This window comes from Myxocyprinus asiaticus, chromosome 16 (genome assembly GCF_019703515.2).
Source record: "Myxocyprinus asiaticus isolate MX2 ecotype Aquarium Trade chromosome 16, UBuf_Myxa_2, whole genome shotgun sequence".
NCBI classification, from domain to species: Eukaryota; Metazoa; Chordata; class Actinopteri; order Cypriniformes; family Catostomidae; genus Myxocyprinus; species Myxocyprinus asiaticus.
In genome coordinates, this window is record NC_059359.1 from 17,683,171 (window position 1) to 17,703,558 (window position 20,388).

Genomic DNA, 20,388 nt, shown 5'->3' on the forward strand with positions numbered 1-20,388 from the left:
TAAGGTGCATTTCAAACTGTTCTGAGACCAGCACAGACAGACAGCACACTGGAGGTTAAGTCCTTCACTAAATAGGGAGCAAGGGTGCAAGGGAGCATCCTGTAGCTCTCTACGCATTGCATTCACTTCTAATATCCGACCGAAGGTTCAGTTTCAGGCTGCAGATGATGATGATTAGACCACTCAAAATGTTTGGCAGACTTGGGACAATGGTAATCGATACATAGATTCAGAATTTATAGTGTATAATTCTATTTTAACATAGGTGGCAGTGATTGGATGATAATGGCCATTACTTTGAATCAGAATTATTTATGCTAATTTCTGATGTAATGTCTGTAACATCTCAAAAAACATGAATAACCAACACTCCTGGAAACCTAATAAACATTTGATGAAAAAAATCTTTCAATAGCTTGGAATTATTTAAAATTTCACAACTTAGTCCTGCTGTTCGCATATGTGGACATAAATTATTAGGGAAACTATTTGCTCTAGAATATATATAATTTTATTTTAGCTTTTTTTTATTATTATGTGCTACTAGTTACAAAACAAAAGGTTAATGTAAATTGTACACAGCAGTCATGCTCGTGTCTTGGGAGGTTAATGGAAACTATACAGTAATTGTCCCTAATATGGGTCTCTATAGGTAAAATGTTGGCTTCTATTGGTGGCATGTTATGTCTACTGGATACCATTAGGGACAATACATATCTGTAATGTAAACTAATACAAACCATTAAATCCTAATGGAATATGTTTGTTTTTCCAGCAGGCTGGGATATTTTTATTATCAACATTTTTCTTGCTTCCTTCACCATCTTAGACTTATTTTTTCTCTGAGCTCATCGCAATGAATTCTGGGATTGCCTTTTTTGTGAAAGATACATGTGATGCTGCTTTAGAATTTGTCTAAAACAAGGTATCTTAGGAGAAAGCATAATTAAGTTACCTACTGCATCTTTTGGAACAGAAGCTCGTCTGTGATGCCTTAAAATGCTGCCTTTGTAGGCAGCTCACTAAATTTCAGAACAGAGCAACAGCCTATGACAAGAGCAATGTGTCTCAGCAGTTACAGTTTTTCTTAATTGCTTTGTCTCATTTTTTGAAACAGTCTTAACATTCTGTAAACTGTAAGTGCACTTGTCACAACTGTTTTATGGGACATCACAACTCTATTGCATGTCTGCAAAATGTAATAACTCACCCAAAACATTGAATTCATGCTTCAAAACCTAGTTATTGTGTCAGTAAATTGGCCAATGCCACCAAAATGAAATGTTTTTTTGTCATCGTGTGAGCCGTACTGGTCAAAGTGTTAAGATGTTTTCACCATGGCAGTCAACCCTGGAAATGTTTGTTATATACAAATTTCATTTTTGATTTTTTTTTTTTTTGTTGACAGTGACTACTGTACTATACAAGAATGTCAGTTTTGTCTAGCTGAATGCTATTGTGTATCACACTGAGCTTTTTAGATACCAATTTCAACAGTAGGTAAAAGTTTACTGGGAAAAGTCAATACTGTACAATACTGTAGTACACAGAAAATTCATATTTGCATGTTTACACATTTCTTACATGTGAAGTCATATATAGTGAACAGAAAATTGCAACCAAAAAAACAAACAAAAAAAAAAACCCAACAATGAAAAAACATTACATGTCATAGATATTTATGTATGTCTGACAGATTTTGGTAAATGAATGGATCATTTTGCATGTGATGGCTCACACGATGAAAGAATGTTTAGAAGTTGTGAAGAGTATGACATTTCACTGAGAATCAACTCATCAGTTTTGATCAGCAAGCCATGTGCATTTAGTTATTGTGCAAATTGTAGACTATTGTACTTACTCTTTTGCACACATTTTCATTTGAGAATTGAGCCAAAGTGATTGAGAAAAACTGTAATACACGCACACATGGCTTGCTGTTTAGTCTTCCCTCTGCAAGTCTAAAACAGCAAACCTTATTGTGCTGCACCATTTGACTGAAGCCTGGGGAAATTAAGACCCCTTTCATTTAAAGGATATTATAAAGAGATGACAGATCTAATGATAGATGAATTAACTGCCTATACCCCCACAGCTGTGTATGTGTGTTTTTATATGACTGTGCAGTCTTATTAAAGGATTAAGACTACTGTTATTTCTAAAGGAGTAGACGCCTGCTGACTGAGGTCAGACTGTCTCTTCTACTTCAGCCCCTCAGACAAATTAGGACGACTGCACCTGGATCAGTTTTGCCTCTCCAAACACAGTCACTAATATCAATACAGACAGTGAGGAATCTGATCCACGATCAGCATGCGTAATTTATGATTCCTCAATCCAGTCCCTGCATGCTTTGGTTGAACTCTAATCCACAACGAAGGATGTCTGTGGGCTGGCTGTTGGAGAAAGTTCAAGATGAGCACATTTAACATTGAGGAACTTCGGTCAGGCTTATTATGAAGAGATGGAGTGCTCTAATTGTTCATATCAACAAACTGTGCTTTATTGAATCCAGCTGAAGGCAAGTTTAGAGACTTTTGTATATGCAGTGCAGATCGTGGTTGCTTGCTTACACACACACACACACAAACAGACGGTTGTAGACTGCAATCAGAGTCAAGTAAACAGTATCTGTGAGCTTCTCTTTTTGTTTTGTATCTTTGTAAACACCTTCTGTGAGTGTTTGCTGGTGTATTGTGCCTTATCCAAACAGGGCTGGCTTTCACAGAGAAAATTTCATGGAAAGCTCCTGTATACACTACAGAGCCCCAAACAACTGATGATCATCGCTGAAACAGCATGCGTCTGTTTTGTGTGTTTGGTATAAATGGGGAATATGATTTTTTGATGACGTCTCTTAAACCTTATTGCTAAACTTAACCACCTTCTGCTGATTGAAAACGGGCACACACATTCATTAATAATCTCACCTCATGTGACCTCATAAAGTTTATAGCACATTACACAATGGTAATACAAAGTTATTTACATAGGCATAATTACGAAAAAGATAAGTCAAATTTAAAAATCACCCAAGAACATAAAAATGAATAAAGAAATCAAGTATAAATTAAAGGACATAAATTGAAATAAAATAATGCAGTGCAATCTGTGTAGCACATTGTTTAGACAGAGAATTTAAAGGTAAAGATTTTGTTAAATTCATTCACATACATTCACATATGCACTACAAAATAAATCAAACTAGTAAAAAAAATCCAGTTAAAATATCTAGACCTTTTTTTTATTTATTTAAAATATATTTATATTTTTACCCCATTTGCAGATTATTATTTTTGTTTGTTTGTTTTAAGTATAAATGTTTTTGTTTTTGTTTCAAAATGTTAATAATTTAGAAGCAAAATTGCATAAGCTGTAAAAAATTTATAAATAATAAAAATAATTAAATAAATAATTAAATAAAAGGTTTCCAATGGGTTAAGAAAAAAAAACTTTGGAAAAAATAAACAGGAATAGTTCACCCAAAAATGAAAATTCTCTCATCATACTCACCCTCATGCCACTCTACACTGTTAAAAAAATCCTGTTAAATTTACGATAAAAAACTGGTAGTTGTGGTTACGAGAAATTAACTTTAAAAAAATACGGTAACCACGTTTCAGGCTTTACAGGATGTAATTTTGAGGCCTGTATATTTTATGCTGCATTGCCATCGTTAATATTATTAAATACTAAACTTTATATATTAACCTTCTGAAACTGTAAAAATCTGCTTATCACTTATAAGTATTGTTAATCACCGTAGTAATTACAGAAGGGCACATGATGACATGAAGTTCATCAACAGAAGCCCTTCCTGGAGCAATGACCAATAAACAAGTAGAGACAGTGCTCAGTGTCACTCACACAAACACTAAACACCATCAGGGTAACATGTGAAATGTAATAAACTTTAAACTGTTGAAGCTCATTGACCCCTCCCATGGGTTTGACTTTACTTTGCTTAAATGAGTTCACATTTACTATATAGTCTGCTGTTCAAAATTGTTCATAATGTTGACAAATTATACATCTGTATAATTTGTCAACATTATTAACTCTTTTTTGACTAGACTATATAGTATATGTGAACTAATTTAAGCAAAGTGACATCAGTTCTGGGGGGGGCATGCACATCAGCAGGTTAACTAAACTACATCAAATATAACACAGCACACCCTAATGTACATAGCTGATATTAAAAATATGAAGAAACAACTATTCCCATAAAATATAATGAAATGAACTGGATCATGCAGGGAATTATGGAAATGCCCAATTATTGTTTTTTTTTGTTTGTTTTTTTTACCATAATTTAACAATAATTTACCATAAAAAGTACATGTACTCTCTTGTTAAACATAAAATAAATTTTTACTGTTAATTATACAGAAAATTGTACTTTTTACATTATTTATTTTTATTTTTACAAAATTGTACCGTAAAACTACGTATTGTCTTTTTAAATATATTAAAACATTTTACTGTATATTTTAAGGTAACTACCCATTAACCCATTAACGTTTTTTACTGTAGCATTTTTACAGTCTTTTACCGTAAAAATTATGAAAATGTTTTACAGTGTAGATGTGTATGACTTTCTTTCTTTTGAGAAATAAAGTCATACACAATCAAATCAAATAAAGGCATCATTAAAGTAAAACATATGACTCCAGTGGTTAAATCAATGTCTTCAGAAGTGATATGATAGGTGTGGGTGAGAAACAGATCAATATTTAATAAATTTTTGCTAGAAATTCTCCCAGTAGGGAGTGTATGCATGAAGAACGTGAATGTGAAAGTTAAAGTAGAGTTTGACTAAGCAGGGAGGAGAATTGTTATTAAAAATTGACCTTCGAATATTGATCTTTTTCTCACCCACACCTATCGTATCATTTCTGAAGACAATGATTTAACCACTGAAGTCATATGGATTACTTTTATGCTGACTTTATTTTTCAAAATTTTGGCATCCATTCACCTGCATTGTATGGACCTACAGAGCTGAAATATTCTTCTAAAAATCTTCATTTGCGTTCTGCTGAGGAAAAAAGTCAAACACATCCGGGATGGCATAAGGGTATGTAAATGATGAGAGAATTTTCATTTTTGGGTGAACTATCCCTTTAATTCATTAAACTTAATTGAGATGTAGTCTCTGAAAACAAGTCTTAACATGAAATTTTGCTTCTTAAAGGAATATTCTGGGTTCAATACAAGTTAAGTTCAATTGACAGCATTTGTGGCATAATATTGATTACTACAACAAACAATTTTGACTTGCCTCTCCTTTTTTTGTTTCCAGTGAGGCACTTACAATGGAAGTGAATGGGGGCCACTCCGTAAATGTTTAAATACTCACTATTTCAAAAGTACAGCCACAAGACTTAAACAATATGCATGTTAACATGATTTTAGTGTGATGCAATCACTTACTAACCTTTCCTGTGTAAAGTTATAGCCAGTTTTACAACTTCATTTCCATGATGATGTAATGTCAACAAACCCTAAAACCCTAAAATGACTGTAAAAATGACAATTGAAACAACTTTACAGCTCAAATAATACACAAATTTTAACAGAAGAATTCATGTAAGTGCTTTTATAAAATTATAAGCTTCATATTTCTGCCTTTAAACCCTACAAAAATTGGCCTCATTCACTTCCATTGTAAGTACCTCACTGTAACTTCGATTTGTGCTTTTTTTTTTTTTCTTTTTTTTTAACAAATAAATAATTGAAATAATTGAGTCGAAATAATTTTCTCTGGTAATCAACATTATGCCACAGATACTGTCGATTGAGCTTAACTTGTATTGAACCAAAAAATATTCCTTTAAGTAAATTTATTTTATTATGGATGTTTAAATTTTTTTTTGCTGGAAAACAAGACAAAATACTGATTGAGAAAATTATTTTAGGCAGTGTGCACACACTGAGAAGAAACCCAATGATGTAATCACAAACAATGTGTTGTCTGTTTTGGTCGTGGGTGATTTATAGGCAAAGAGACCTATGAAACCGGTCTGCCTCTCAGCTTTTTCGCTCTCTCTCTCTCTCTCTCTCTCTCTTACTCTCTCTCTGTCTGTCTTTCTCTCACTCCTTGATTCTTCTCTGACTTTGGCTAACAGACCCTGACCATGTTTTGTTCCTACGCCTTAATCTCACCTGAAAGACTACATAGACTACAGTTCAAACACACAAAGCATGGTTTATCAAAACCAAGTATTAACCCCAAAGAGAAAAGGGCTTTCTCTCATCACCCGCAGACCAATCAGTACTCATATTCAAAGAGCACTTGTGAGTAGAAGTGCTGATATAGGATCAGATTTTGGCATGCTGATATGATTCAGATATTCAAGTTCTCTGTGAGTGGAGGTGTGTCTCTGTAGACTTTACCAGAGTTTGTAATCTAAAGTATTAGATTTTCACACAGATTATATAATGTTTTGTGTAATCCATTACAGAGGGCATTACATAATGTCAACCTAAAATAATGAAAATATTTTTGACAGTATTTGGTTTTGTCTTGGTGAAGTCTATGACCTCATAAATGCAGTATGGGAGAGACTTGGCACTGCCCCATGGACAGGATAACTAGCACTAGATGTTTGTTTTGGTTCCTGTTTTTCTTTGCTTGCTACAATCATTAAACTGTTCTCTCCCCTCTCCCTGGAAAACTCGTGGTTCCAGAGATGCTCTTTTTATAGCCACTCTCTAAAGATTGAAAAACAAACCAAACCCTCTGGAAGCATAAAACCTCCCATTGAGAGTATGCACTTAAAAGCACATTAAGAACACACAATAAATCTACCTGCTGCCATGTGCCCTAGCCCCTACATCCTCTCATATCTCAAGCTGCAGCATTTCCTTTCCCATACTGATGAATTTGCCTACCCTCTTAAAACCAGACAGTATTTCCCATTAAGGGCACCTTTATGAGCAGAATTGCCATGTAAAAGTTTTAAGTAAAAACCCAAAGAAATGCTGGAACAAAAATAGTCCTGCATGTTTCTTTTTCAGTTTGCATGCCAACACATGCAATATCATAATCTTGCATAGTTAGATCATGACCAACTGTAAGAGAGAGGGTATGTGTGTGTTAACTTTGATAAATGAACATATTAGCATATTAATCATTTCTAAAGGCCATTGTTAGGTACAGTATGCAGCAGAATATCTGCATGCACTTTAGCTGTAACTTATAAAGTGGTTACTACTCAGCAGGTGGGCTGAGATTGTCAAAGATGAAATGGAAAGGAGAAGCAGTGTGCAGGCAGTCAGAGCTCTCTTCCTACTGCCTCTTTCAATCAAGCACAACTCTTTTCTTTTGGTCTTACATCACTCAACCTTTCTGAAACAAGATTCTTTCATACTGAGGACAGATCCTCAGCAAAGATGATGATTGAAATTTCGTCTGCTGTTTGGGAACAAGTTCCGATAAAAGCACTTCCTTATTCATCACCACAATCAAAACGTAGGAAAAGTTCCAGACTTAACTTATGATTCAAGTAGTCAAGTATGCATGCATCTGAATGTGTAAATGTTCATTCGTGTGAGTTCAGCCGACAATGATGCGGGTGTTCTGTTCACCCAATCTTCTCTTTCTGGATGACTTGCACGCTGACAGTGATGGGGCACCCAACATTTTTATGACTCTCTCTTTCTCTCTGCTTCCCTTCTGTTATTCTCATAGCGTTTTGTGACTCACAGTGTGATGTCTGTAGATTCGTACAAGAGCAACAGCTGCTAGACTTCCAAATTGAAAATGCAGTTGAGTCCTTTTTCCTCATGTCAACCTCTTCCTGTTTTTTTTATGCCTTTGTTCGTTTCCCTTCTTTTTTTTTGTTCTCTGACTGTCTTTGTTTTACATTTACGCTTAAAAGCACAAGTAATTGTGTGATGTTTATTGAAAAGCAAGTTAACTAGATTGTCACATGCAATGTAATTTAAAAGGAGCTGTGCACATAATAAAAGATTGGTTTTAAGTTTTTATGGTATTGTACTTTTCAACATTGTATATTTGCTTCACATTTTTCCTCCGTTTAGAATATGATGAAATGTCATGTCATGATATTGTTTCTTACTTTATGATTGGCATTATAAAAGTGTGGTAGGAGAGACCGGAGAATGTTGTAACACATTTTGTTTCTACATCTGTAAACCTGAGGTATTTTTTTTTTTTTTTTTTTTGTGCTATGTGTCTTAGACTTTGATACAATATATTTATCTGGTACCAACTGAAGTAGTTTAGAAATGCACTACTTACCCCTAAACTGTGTAAATTAGTAATAAATACAAAGAGTGCTGTTGTGTTACAATCTAAACCACTAGAGAAGTGGATTGTAACACTGGAAATAGAAAACATGGATTTTAGTTTAAAATGTTTACATTAGTTTAATATGGTAATCAAATTTTCTTGTTCAACATAATTATGCCATCTTCCATAGCTACCAAACTCCATCCTGCCCATTTTAATTTTAAGCATTTTAATTCTAAATTGTAAAGCTATAGGAATAATTTTATAGGGTGTTACAACTCTAGTCAGCCATGATATTGGTAGTTTCTGTAACTTGTAAAGCTTGTGTGGATGTTATACAGTTGCAATCGAAATTATTCAACCCCCCTGACCAGCAATACATTCTGGTGATGTAAATTAAAACACATCAGCTAAAACCTCAGTAAACAGTCAAAGTAAGTTTTTAAAACACATTTGAAAGATTTTGAGAACAAAGAGTTCAGTTTACCCAAATTTTAAAATAATAAATAACTAATTCTCTCCACAAATGTTATGTCAAAAATATTCAACCCCCAAAGTCAATCATTTGTGGAGCATCCTTTATCCTTAATAACAGCAAATAAATGTTTCAGGGAAGTGTTCTCAGGCTTCGGACACCTCTCTATTAGAATTTGTACACATTTCTCATGAGCAAAAGCTTCCAGCTCATTGACATTCTTTGGTTTCTGTGCTGCCACTGCTTCCTTGAAATCCCAACAAAGGTTTGCAATGGGATTTTAATGACTGAATGGACTGAAAGGGCCATTTAAGGATATTCTACGACCTATCCCTGAACCAGATTTTGGACAACTTGGATGTATCCTTGGTGTTATTGTCTTACTGGAAAGTCCAGTGATCACCGAGCTTCAATTTACACACTAAAGGCATCACATTTTTCATGCCAAAATGGCTTGATACCTGAAAGAAGCATTTTCCTTGGTGAAGTTTTGCTTTCTTCACACCCCAAGAAGGTTGCTGTTGTACCATATTTAAAAAATGTATGAATGGTGGTGACAACTTTGTCTATTGGAAATTGAAGTGCCTTGGAAATGTACTTTTAGCCATGACCTTTCATGTGTAATGAAATAATCTCCTCTATTAGCTTTTGAGACAGCTTATTTTTAATTGCATTTTTTGCATAGAAATACATTTTTGCTTACAACGCTAAACTTAAATTTTAAAACTTAAATAAGTGCTATTGCAGATTGATGACTTAATTTTGTTTTAAAACAATTACTTGTGTAACCTTACATATTTAAGAAACAGCTAAATGCAATAGGGGTTCAATAATTATGACATGGCTGTATTTTTTAAAAATCCTGCTATTTAGAAATATTAGGTTATATATTCATACTGTGACTTTGAATGCGTCACTTTCTGATATAGATGTAAAGTTTAAAAATTCTGGGTCATCAGAAAAGCTTACCTTTGTAAATCCTTACTGTCTTGGGGGGGGGGGGGGGGGGGGTTGAATAATTTCGATTGCAGCTGTATATCAAATTGAAGTACAGAAACTGTTGGTTCAGTTTGCTATCATTTCACAACTTCTAAAAGGATAGTGTACCCAAAAATGAAAATTTGATCATCATTTATTCGCCCTCTTGTTGGTCCAAACCTGTATGCATTTTTATTTTTTTATTTTTTTTGCCATAGAAAACAAAAGGGAGAATGTTAGGGACTAAAAGCCTCAGTCACCATTCACTTTTTTCCATACAATGAAAAATAAATGGTGACTGAAGCTGTCAGTGCCTAACATTCTGTTTTTTGTGTTCCATGGAAGAAAGTCATATGGGTTTGGAATAACAAGAGGGTGAGTAAATGACTTTAAAAGGATAGCAAAAATTACATTTTATACCAGATGTGAAATTTGACTTTTTCTTCTAAATTGTTTAACTTCTGATGTAAGATAGTGATACCACCCCTGTAGCTAATTTCTAATTGGTCAAACTGACAGTTACAACTCACCCAGTGTTAAAACACTCCCCAGTCTCCCCTATAAACATTTCTTTCTCTCTTTCCTCTTAATGTTGTAGGAACTCCTGAAGGACCCTCTGTACATCGGTCTGAGGCATAAAAGATTACGTGGGCAGGCCTATGATGAACTGCTAGATGAATTTATGAAGGCCGTTACAGACAGGTAGAGTAAACCCACTCTACCCCTCCCACAAAGCACACTCTTCCTTCCACAGGCCAGTGATGGAAATGCCTGGAGAGCATAGTTGAGCCATTGCGCTGCAGAAATGTGGGGTAAAGTGCGTGCCTCTGGGTTTGTGGGCTTGTGGGCTTGTGGTCATCTCAGAGCGTTGACTCCAGTGGCAGCAACCTGAACCGGATCGCTGACTGCATGCCTCATCAGTTCTCCCCCCACATATCCTGCTCTGTACCGAGCCATGCAGTGATGTAATCCAGCCTAGAATCAGTCACCACAGCCTGATGTCTCTGCAGGCTCCCTGAATGGGGCCCAATACTTTGAAATGTTCATGCACTCTTATGATCGTTTTAGAAGTTGGTAGTTTGGGATATTTTGGTTATTGTCATATTCTCTTTTTGAACAATTTTCTTCTTTGATGGCTAATGAGAGAAGTAATGTTTTCAAATGGCACTCCAGAAACATCAGCTAAGGCAAGCATCACTATTAGTATTGCTCGTACATAGGGTCGAGGCATTTTCTAAATCCCTTAAATCCATAGATTTCCCTAGATTCTCAATAAATCCCATAGACCTGCATTGAAAGAGGGACCCAAGTCATGCAGTATCCAGGGACCAGAATTGGTGGCCTCTATTGATGCAGACCAGTAAGCAACGGCCTAATAACCACCCAGAAGAGCAGCCACATAGCAAATGTGGTAAAATCCTCTCAGAAGACCTTAGTAACTGCATAGCAATGCCCTGGCAACCACCAACATGCTAGCATTGTGGCAATGAGTTTTTCTCTGAAAATTGGCATTAACGCAAAATATAGTGTCACATGACAGAATTTACCCCAATCGTTAGCCTGTGTTTACCATGACGACAAGGTATACATCCTTAAAAGCCAATTTATTGTACATGAAGCATTGTTATGGATTGGTCTTAAAGGCATACCTGCACAGATCCGATGCTGCAAACACATCTGCGTCATGACACTTCCAGGAGTGCCAACACAAATATCTTGTATCATACACCTATCATCGACAAGTGCACGGAAAACAAATGAATGACCACTTGTTAATATTTATTTAATTTATTAATCGCGGTAGCCATCCGTTCATTTATTAAAGTTGCTTTTCCACACCATTCAAAATAATAGATGGCAGTCATGGAATTAGCCCACAATACAAAAAACATAATTTCTGTGCACAAAGATGTTTTAAATAATAATAAAAATAAATACACAATACTATGAGAAAAGCTTCAGTGTGTTTTTTTGGAACACTAACAGCCCAATTCTATAAAATTATTGTTTAGCTTTTGAAAAAAAAAGTTTCTTTACACAAACTTAAATTAGACTTACCCTGTTCTGTTGACGAAAAAAGTCGGCTGAATGACAATCTCAGAATGTTCTACTACAGAACTATTTGTCCAATGCTGAGATCACTTTCAGAAAACTAGCTCTTGAACATTTTAAAACTTTTAAATATTTTAAATCTAACCCTCTTTACCTCAGGTCACATTTGCTGAGCTTCTTCAGAAAATGTAAATTGCATTATGATGCTAAAATTTATTTTAGATGATAATCAAGTTCAGTTGGTCATTAAAAGTTGCTGGACAAATATGTGGGACATAGTGCAAATTGTGAAATATTACAGTCCTTTCAGAAGGGCAACTGCTCCCTATCCTTGTCTTCTGATTGCATTTATTTGTGAAATTAAAATGACATTAAGCTGGCTAATTTCAGTGAATTGTCTCAATACTCAAGACTTCGGGAGGGAAAATATTAGGGACATCTGGGAGGCAAAAGGTACACAATTAGCGATATACACACATTTCTATATGGAAATGGCTTAGGGTAGATTTATTTTGCGACAATGTGTTTTTTTAAGCTTGACATCATGCACACCATTTGTATCGATAAAAGGCCATTTGAATGGAAACAGGCAGAAGACGGCAAATTTTGCAAACATTTTTTTTACGCATTTTCACTTTATCGAAAACAAAACAGCGCAAAAAGTGGATGGAAACTAGGTTATTGTTGCTCATTCCCTGTTTCTTTAGGCTCTGGTGTGGCTTGGTGCAATGGTGGTTGTCATAAAGACCGAGTGCCACACATGGCTCTATTTAAAGCCAAACTCAAAAACCTCAGTGTCTGATTTCCCTCCAGTTGGCAGAATATCGCCATGATTCTATAATAATGGGGTGGACATGAAACTACAGGGAAAAGCATCACTTTTCCCTAAAAGTGCAGAGTTAGTGGAAAATGAATGATTATGGGTTGCTGACTGAAAAAAGGATTACAGTCTTGGTGATTTTTAATAAACTCATTATTTAAATTTCAGAGCCTTGATGCTTCACATTTCATACATTTGCTTGCTCATTGAATCTCAAAACTGTGACAGTTGTTTAGAGCTTAGATCTTAAAACTTTTAAAAGTATTTATAGACATTGATCATAAAGAATCCACCTTTTTCCTGAACAAGGAAGTGTTTCATGATTCATAACGGAAGCCTGTTTTTGTTTTCCGGTCTCCAGTGTTTTCACTCGCATCGTCGTATGTGGATAGATGACATGAAGCAATGGGCCGAGGTTAGTTACATTGATTTAATTAACTATAGATTTGCGGTCCACCCAAGGTTTGGCTGGCTTGCATGTTAGTCCCTGCTGGTCTTCACATATCTGTCTCTGTTGACAGCCATTTAAAAGTAGCTGTGTATTCTGACAAAATATATATTTGTAAGCAACATAATTGCAAATATTTAATTGTATGCAGGAAGTAGATGTTTTACCAGTGCCCAATTTTTAGTGGGCTCTTTAAAGCATGAAAGGAACTTATGAAATGTTGACAAAATCAACTACTTACCTTTTCTATGTAAAGTTATAGTCAATTTTACAACTTCGTGGCCATGACGATGTAATGTCAACAAACCCTAAAATGTTACTTTACAGCTCAAATTATACATGAGTTTTAAGACAAGAATTAATGCAAGCGATTTTATAAAATTATAAGCAAAAATTGGCCCCGTTCACTTACATTGTAAGACCTCACTGTAAGGACGGAATCAAAATTATTTTTTTTGTGGTAATCAACATTATGCCACACATACTGTTGATTGAATCCGGAATATTACTTTAATGGGAAATCTAAAGGATAGCTTTCTCAAGGCATAATAGACCCCTTTGTGTCCACCAGTAAATTGTTGGATGCAGCAGTTGACTATATTAGTAGCTATGGCAATTAGTACTCTGGAATAAAATGTTTAAAACACAAAGAAGCTTACAGTACATTGTTTCAGTTTGTGTTTGGCAATCAGAGTGATCTTTCATCAAGTTCTACACAGATGATGGGTTCAGGCTTTCAAATTGGAGGTTTAACAACCTGCAGGTGTTCGATTTCCCATCAAGCTTTTTTGTGTGAGTCCAGACACAAGTGATTAAGAATAATGACACCAATTCCCATCAGGCCACTTTCTGTCATACAGTTGCTTTAACAAGAGGTCCTAGAGCACACAGGGGAGAGAGCATGCTTTTTGAGGTCCTTATTTTGCCAAGAGCATACAACACTTATAAAGAAACAGCATAACGAACCAAATATGCATTTTTAAGGTTGTCCCTCCCAGAGAGTATTTTCACAGGGGGTTGTTAAGCACAGGTGGGGTTTGAATTGCATTCGGTCCACTCCCAGAACGCTAGCAGCGACTGGAGAACGGCCTCCGTGGCTGCGGGGAACAGAACAGGCTGGACAGCGGCTGCTGCCTCCTGGCGGTCACCAGCGGGCTTCTCCGCCTCCTGGCGGTCACCAGCGGGCTTCTCCGCCTCCGTGCTAAGCGGGTTGTCCAAGCCCAAAAGGAAGAGCTGTTTCAACTGGGTCTTGTTGAAACACCACCTGTGAGGCTCACTGACCAGCTCCATAAGCGTAGATGCCAAAACCATGACCGTTCTGGAAGCTGGCCATGGTGTGGTTGAGCTGGGTGGTACTTTGAGAGACCGAAAAAGCCCATTGCCTCTGCTGGGTCCAATTTTGGCCAGATTGTTTTGTCACAGTTTGTTGAGGCAGGACCCAAACACAGTGGCAAGTTTTAAAGGATTTATTGAAAAATAAAATAAAAAAAAATAAAAAAATCTCACAATGGAGAAAAACTACAAACAGAACTAAAAACTCTACAAACCAAAACAACAATGTAACTCACCAAAGTAACATACTGGAACCAACCGACTGGGAAGATACACAAATCCAGGAAACAATCTGGCACAGGACTGAACACGAGAGGAGCTATATATAGGGAAGGAACTTAGGAGGGTAATGAGGGAAGGCAGGTGAGGCTAATGAAATAATAACAAGGTAACAAGGGGGCAGGGCCTAGATGTGAGACAGTCCTGACGGAAGCCATGTGCTCACACAAAACACAACTTACACAACAGAAGAGCACACGATGAATGAACACAATCATACGCCATGTGCTCAAACAAAAAACACAGCACAAAAGACAGACAGAAGAGCGCATGGCAACAGAATTGAATCTGAAGCCATGCACTAACAAAGACAAGACATGGAGCATGAGTGTCCGGATCCCAACACCAGAACCGAAACCGAACTAGACAGAATTCAGGATCCAGGCACCATGCTCCGAACGTGACACACAAAATGTACAGAAGAGCACACAGCAAGGAAATATAACCCCAAGCAGTGCGCTCACATAGAAACACAAACAAAGACTGACAGAGCACATGAACAGGAAATAAATCCTGAACCATGTGCTCATCAGAAACACAGTACATGGATGTCAGGATCCCATCACAAACCAATAAACATAACTGACAAAGGTGACAGGATCCTGACAGTGTCTTGCCTTTTTCCCTTCAGAGGGGACTTTTGGGATGACGTTTGCTGAAAGGCTTTGGCTCTTATGGGAATGTCTTACACAGGGTGTTTGAACTCACAGAGCAGCCTCCCAGGCCCCATGGGCCCTGTGGGAGCCTATATTTGCTGGAGAGAAGCTCTGAAGTCAGAGCTACATGCTCAAAAGTTATTCATTTGAGAAATTCAGCATTCCTGCTGGAAAGGACCTTTTTTAGAGTTTGAATTTCTAAACTGGTTTATGCTGGTTAGTGTTGGTTCAAATATATCTGATTAAACTGGTTGGCCAAGGGCGGCTGGTTATGCTACAGGGTTCCAACAGTCATAAAAAGTCTATAAACAATTTTGACATTTTTGGAATTTTGACATTTTTATTCCAAGTTGTTAATCCAGAAAAATCATGTAAATTGAGAAAAAACTAAAAAATCTTCCATATACCAATAATTTTTTCTAGTTCTGCTCTTAAGTATTGCATCGGCTAGAAATTGCTCTTTGTGATCTCCATAAGATGATTTTTTTGACTGACACCCCTTTGTGATAGTACCCCTACGTTTCAGCACTCCTACACCCTTAAATATTTTACAGAATCCATTAATCACAAACAACTTTGGTCATAAGGATTGGGAAAGGTAACTATGACCTTTTAAGTGTGGCTTTAAGTGGTATATTAGTTTAATTATAAAATGCAAACCTGTCTGGAATGCTGAAAAGTAAGAGTGTGTTCGTATAATGTGAGTACACAGTATTTAAAGATGTAGTTCACCCACAAATTTTAATTCTGTCATAATTTTCTTACTCTCGTGTTGTTCAAACCCACATGACTTTCTTTCCTCTGTAGAACACAAAAATAGATGTTTGGCAGAATGTTAACCTCAGTCACCATTCACTTGCATTGCATCTTTTTTCCATACAATGAAAGTGAATGTTGACTGAGGCTCTCAGTACTTAACATTTGGCCTAACGCCTCCCTTTGTATCCTGAGATTAGGTTTGGAACAACATGAGGGTGAGAAAATGATGACAGAATTTTCAATTTTGGGTGAACCATCTCTTTAAATCCTTGGTTGAACAGCTGTGTTTGGTTTGTGTGGTGTGCATGGCGGTAAAAGATAATATTTGAAAGCTTTTCAACCAGAATCCTTGGAAACAATCTCAGCAAACTTTCTGATTGTTTGTATGGTGCCTTTCTGGATTACTCTAAAGCTAAACCTAGTGGTAGTGTTTTTGGTCTCCCTTCTTTTTTCTCTATTGTTATGTCTGAGTGAACCATTTTATGGGAAATGTTCCATTCCCAACAGCAATACTGTTTTTCTGTTAAAGAAGGCAAACTGAAAGCTGCAGTGCGATTTGGACAGCCAACTTAAAACCTCAGAGCTTAATCAAAAGAGACTTTTGCCTGCTCTTTTGTTTATCAAACAAAAACAGGCCTACAAATAATAAATAATTGATGAATGAAGCAATGTGGCACAAAGGGCTTTGTTGTATTGTGTTTGTGATGGTGTATAGATGAGTTTAGCAGTCTGTCATGGGGCTCTGAGTGCATTTACTGCATTCCTCTCAGGAGTGAAGGAGCTGGGCTTCTGTACTTAGTTCATTTAGACAGAGACTAACATGTATTATAGATTCTATAGAAATGGTCTAGACTCTGTAGCATCCACATGTCTAAAAAATGGGTTTGGAATTTGGAGATGTGTCTCCTTTCAGCTTTCAACTTCACCATAATGTCATAGTAGAGTTGTTTTTGAATGTGGCTTTATATAAAAATGAATAAATGAAGGCTCTGTATGACTTACAGTACAGGCAGTGATCTGGTGATATGGATAATTTTCTTGTTGTTTCTGAGGAGTTTTGCCAAGTGTTAGTTTATACATGTCATGTGCATGTACTAATGTGAGGCTACTCTGAGGCTGCTCTTCTGTTTGTTTGAGAGGTCCTTTGCAGAGTGTTACTGCTTATGTTTATGTGTGTTTGTGAGAGAGAGAGAGAGAGAGAGAGAGAGAGAGAGAGAGAGAGAGAGAGAAAGAAAAAAGAAAGAAAGAAAGAAAGAAAAAGAAATAGGCCTATCTAGGTCACATTGCACTACAAAATCAAAAGAGAACATACTGTGTAATTTGCATAAAGTAATTAAAGCCTATTTTAGGCCCATTAAGGATTTTTGAAATGTGATTTTCATGTCAATTAAATAAGCACATTTTCTCCCCAAAATTACTGTGATGTGTCTGGACATTTTACTTTGAGGTTTGTAATGAGCCAGGGATGGGCAAGAAGGAGGCGGGAACCGGCAGAACAGTCAATGTAAACTCAAGCCGCATGTGTCTCTCTCTCTCCCGAACTTGTGTCTCCGGCTCCCCTTTATCTCTCTCTTCTGCTGATTAGTTGATTCAGTGCCGGCCCTGCACCCTCACGGCTTGGCCATGCCCTCCTCCTTGTCACACTCCTCCCCCACCCACTTCAGGCTGGGGCGCCATCCGGACTGGCCTACTTCCCCCCCCCCCCATCTCTGGAGGGGAGACACTACACTTCTGGCCATTCCAACAGCCGATGGTCCACCCCGCCTCCCCGAGAGACGAGGGGAGGGAGAGGGGAGAGGGAAAGTGTGAGCGGGAAAGAGAGAGAGAGAGAGAGAGAGAGAACTTGCTCTCTGATCCCTGGACACACCATCGCCTGGTTCCGATCAATCCCCACTTTCACTATCACATTCTTCTACTTTTGTTGGAAATTCGCATGCTACGTGCATATCGCCACCTGCTGGGCAGGGAGGAGAATTTATAGCAATAAAGGACTTATATATTAATCTGTTTCTCACCCACACTTATATCACTTCTGAAGAAATGGATTTAACCACTGGAGTCTTATGGGTTACTTTTATCCTGCCTTTAAGTGCATTTTGGAGCTTAAAAATGTTGGTACCCATTCACTTGCATTGTGAGGACCTACAGAGCTGAAATATTCTTCTAAAAATCTTTGTTTGTGTTCAGCAGAAGAAAGAAAGTCATACACATCTGAGATGGCATGAGGGTAAAGAAATGATGAGAGAATTTTCATTTTTGGGTAAACTATCTCTTTAACTCTGCTGATACACACACATACATTCTCAAAGGTGTGTTTCACCACTGGCCCATGCGATTTTCTTTCTTGTATTATTCAAGCAACTGAATGAGTCAAAGAAAGTTCAGTAACCAGAAATATTTTTCAGAAGGCTCTTACAAGTTGTTATTCCAGCCTATAACGCTTCCCTATTCACATTTAAGGTTTTAAGCTGATGTGTGTACATAGAGAAGCTATAGACTTCTTAGGACAGTACTAAAAGACTGTTTTAAGCATCTTTTCAACAGCACAGCTGTTCCTGAAAAATTTGTCGATTTAATATTGACCTTAAGAGTTCCTCTCAACACCTCAAACATTCTGCTTCTGTCTGGGGGTGAAAGCAAAGGAGGAGAGAGAGTTCTCTTCCAGTTCTCCCTGTCCTTGGGTGTGTCTGTCATTGTCTGACCTGGTTCTTGCTGGAGAGGACCAGTAGAGCTGATCCATGGCCAGGCCTTTGTTTGAGTTTTGTTGCAGACACAGAGGTGCATTATAGAGCTCATTGAATTAGGTGCCAGAGAAAGACAACAAGCTTTGGTGAGAATGGGAATCCAGGACACAATGGACCAATGGGTGCTTTGTTTTGCTAGGCATCTCTCTCTCTCTCTCTCTCTCTCTCTCTCTCTCTCTCTGTTTTTCCATTTCTCTGTCTCTCTATCTCTCTCTCACTAACACACATGCACACAAATAAACACGCCCAAGAGAGCCATGTAGTGCAACTCTCCATCCCCTCTCTTTAAAAGAGTATTAAGTTAACAGAGATGTTTCTTGTTGTTATGATAATCTTCATGTTCGTTCACAGTCACTGATGTGCCAGATCAGGAGGTTAAGATCTCATTCATCTTCGTGCTCAGATGATACACTGCAAAAGACAGAGCAAGCTGGGATTATGACTCACTTTCTCTGCCTCCTATATATATCTGCCAAGTTCTCCTCCAAATCCATGGGCGATTATTCTGTCATACTTCTCTCTTGCCTCCTTTCCTGCCTCACCCTGCAGAGATGTTGGAGTTTAGACTGCGTTTAATTATAGAGACAGATCTGAGCTGGGTCTCAGGGCAGAGGTTTCATGAAAACCTGCAGAAATCCTTGGCCGATAGTCTGAACTCAGTTAACCTTGTTGCAGTGCTGCAAAGTCTCTGGAAACATTGAAACATCAATGGTTTTTCCTAGGGTCAAGGTTTGGCTGGTAAGCACAGGGCCAGTTAACCCCTGATTGTAGATGTCGTAACTACACCAACTTGAACCAAAATGCATGCACTGAAAAAAATGACTAGTAGGATTTACTTAATTTTCATTTCACAAGTTGTTGCACAGTGTTTCTAAGTAAATCTTAATGGTATAAAACTAAGTAAAATCTACTTAACTTTATGACATAATATTGATTAAAGTGTGTGAGTAAATTGAACTGTTTAATAATGTACCTCATGAAATACGGAAGCCTGCCACAGGAAAACTTTTGCATGCTATGTAGTCTATTAGACAACATCACTCTGCATTTCTAGCAATAGAGACAAGATTCAGAGCTGCTCAGACCTCAACACTTAATGCACAAAACACTATGCAGTGACAATCAACAGCTAATTATTTTGATCATTAACAGTTATTTTGAGTAGAAAATGAACTCAAGACTACACAGAAAAAGAAGTTACCAAACGCAAAAACAAAATTAACAATAAAAACGGTGTCAATAAACTTGCAAACAGTTAAACCATGCAAGCTCATTAACTATTCAAGACCAGTGCATGCTGGGAACACCATCTTCGAAAAGTTAAGTAAAATATGCTTGTTTTATTTACCAGTGAAATTTACTCAAATTAGCAAATAATATGCTAAACTTTTCTACTTTAGGATTAATACATGATGAAACGTAAAAATAACACAATCATAAATAATGTTTATTTTGTATAAGCTAGAGCATTAATCTGTACATGTTTGAATGTAGAATTGACTTAATATGTTCAAGTTCTTGAACTTATTCAGTGTAGAAAGTACTCAATCTTTTCTCCTTTATTTACTTCAACACACTATATATA

The 20,388-nt window shown here is 37.0% G+C and overlaps 2 protein-coding genes across 2 annotated transcripts in view; one reads left to right on the forward strand and one right to left on the reverse strand.

Annotated features, from left to right (window-relative positions):
* Positions 1 to 20,388, reverse strand: part of LOC127453921 (thiosulfate sulfurtransferase/rhodanese-like domain-containing protein 3) — a 255,581-nt gene that overhangs the window by 79,983 nt on the left and 155,210 nt on the right. The gene's annotated exons all lie outside the window — the stretch shown is intronic.
* The window catches only part of me1 (malic enzyme 1, NADP(+)-dependent, cytosolic), a 112,027-nt gene that overhangs the window by 77,312 nt on the left and 14,327 nt on the right, over positions 1 to 20,388 (forward strand). Inside the window, exon 6 of the mRNA XM_051720699.1 lies at positions 10,312 to 10,415. Coding sequence (XP_051576659.1) covers positions 10,312 to 10,415 — 104 coding nt within the window. The remainder of the gene's footprint in view (positions 1 to 10,311; positions 10,416 to 20,388) is intronic.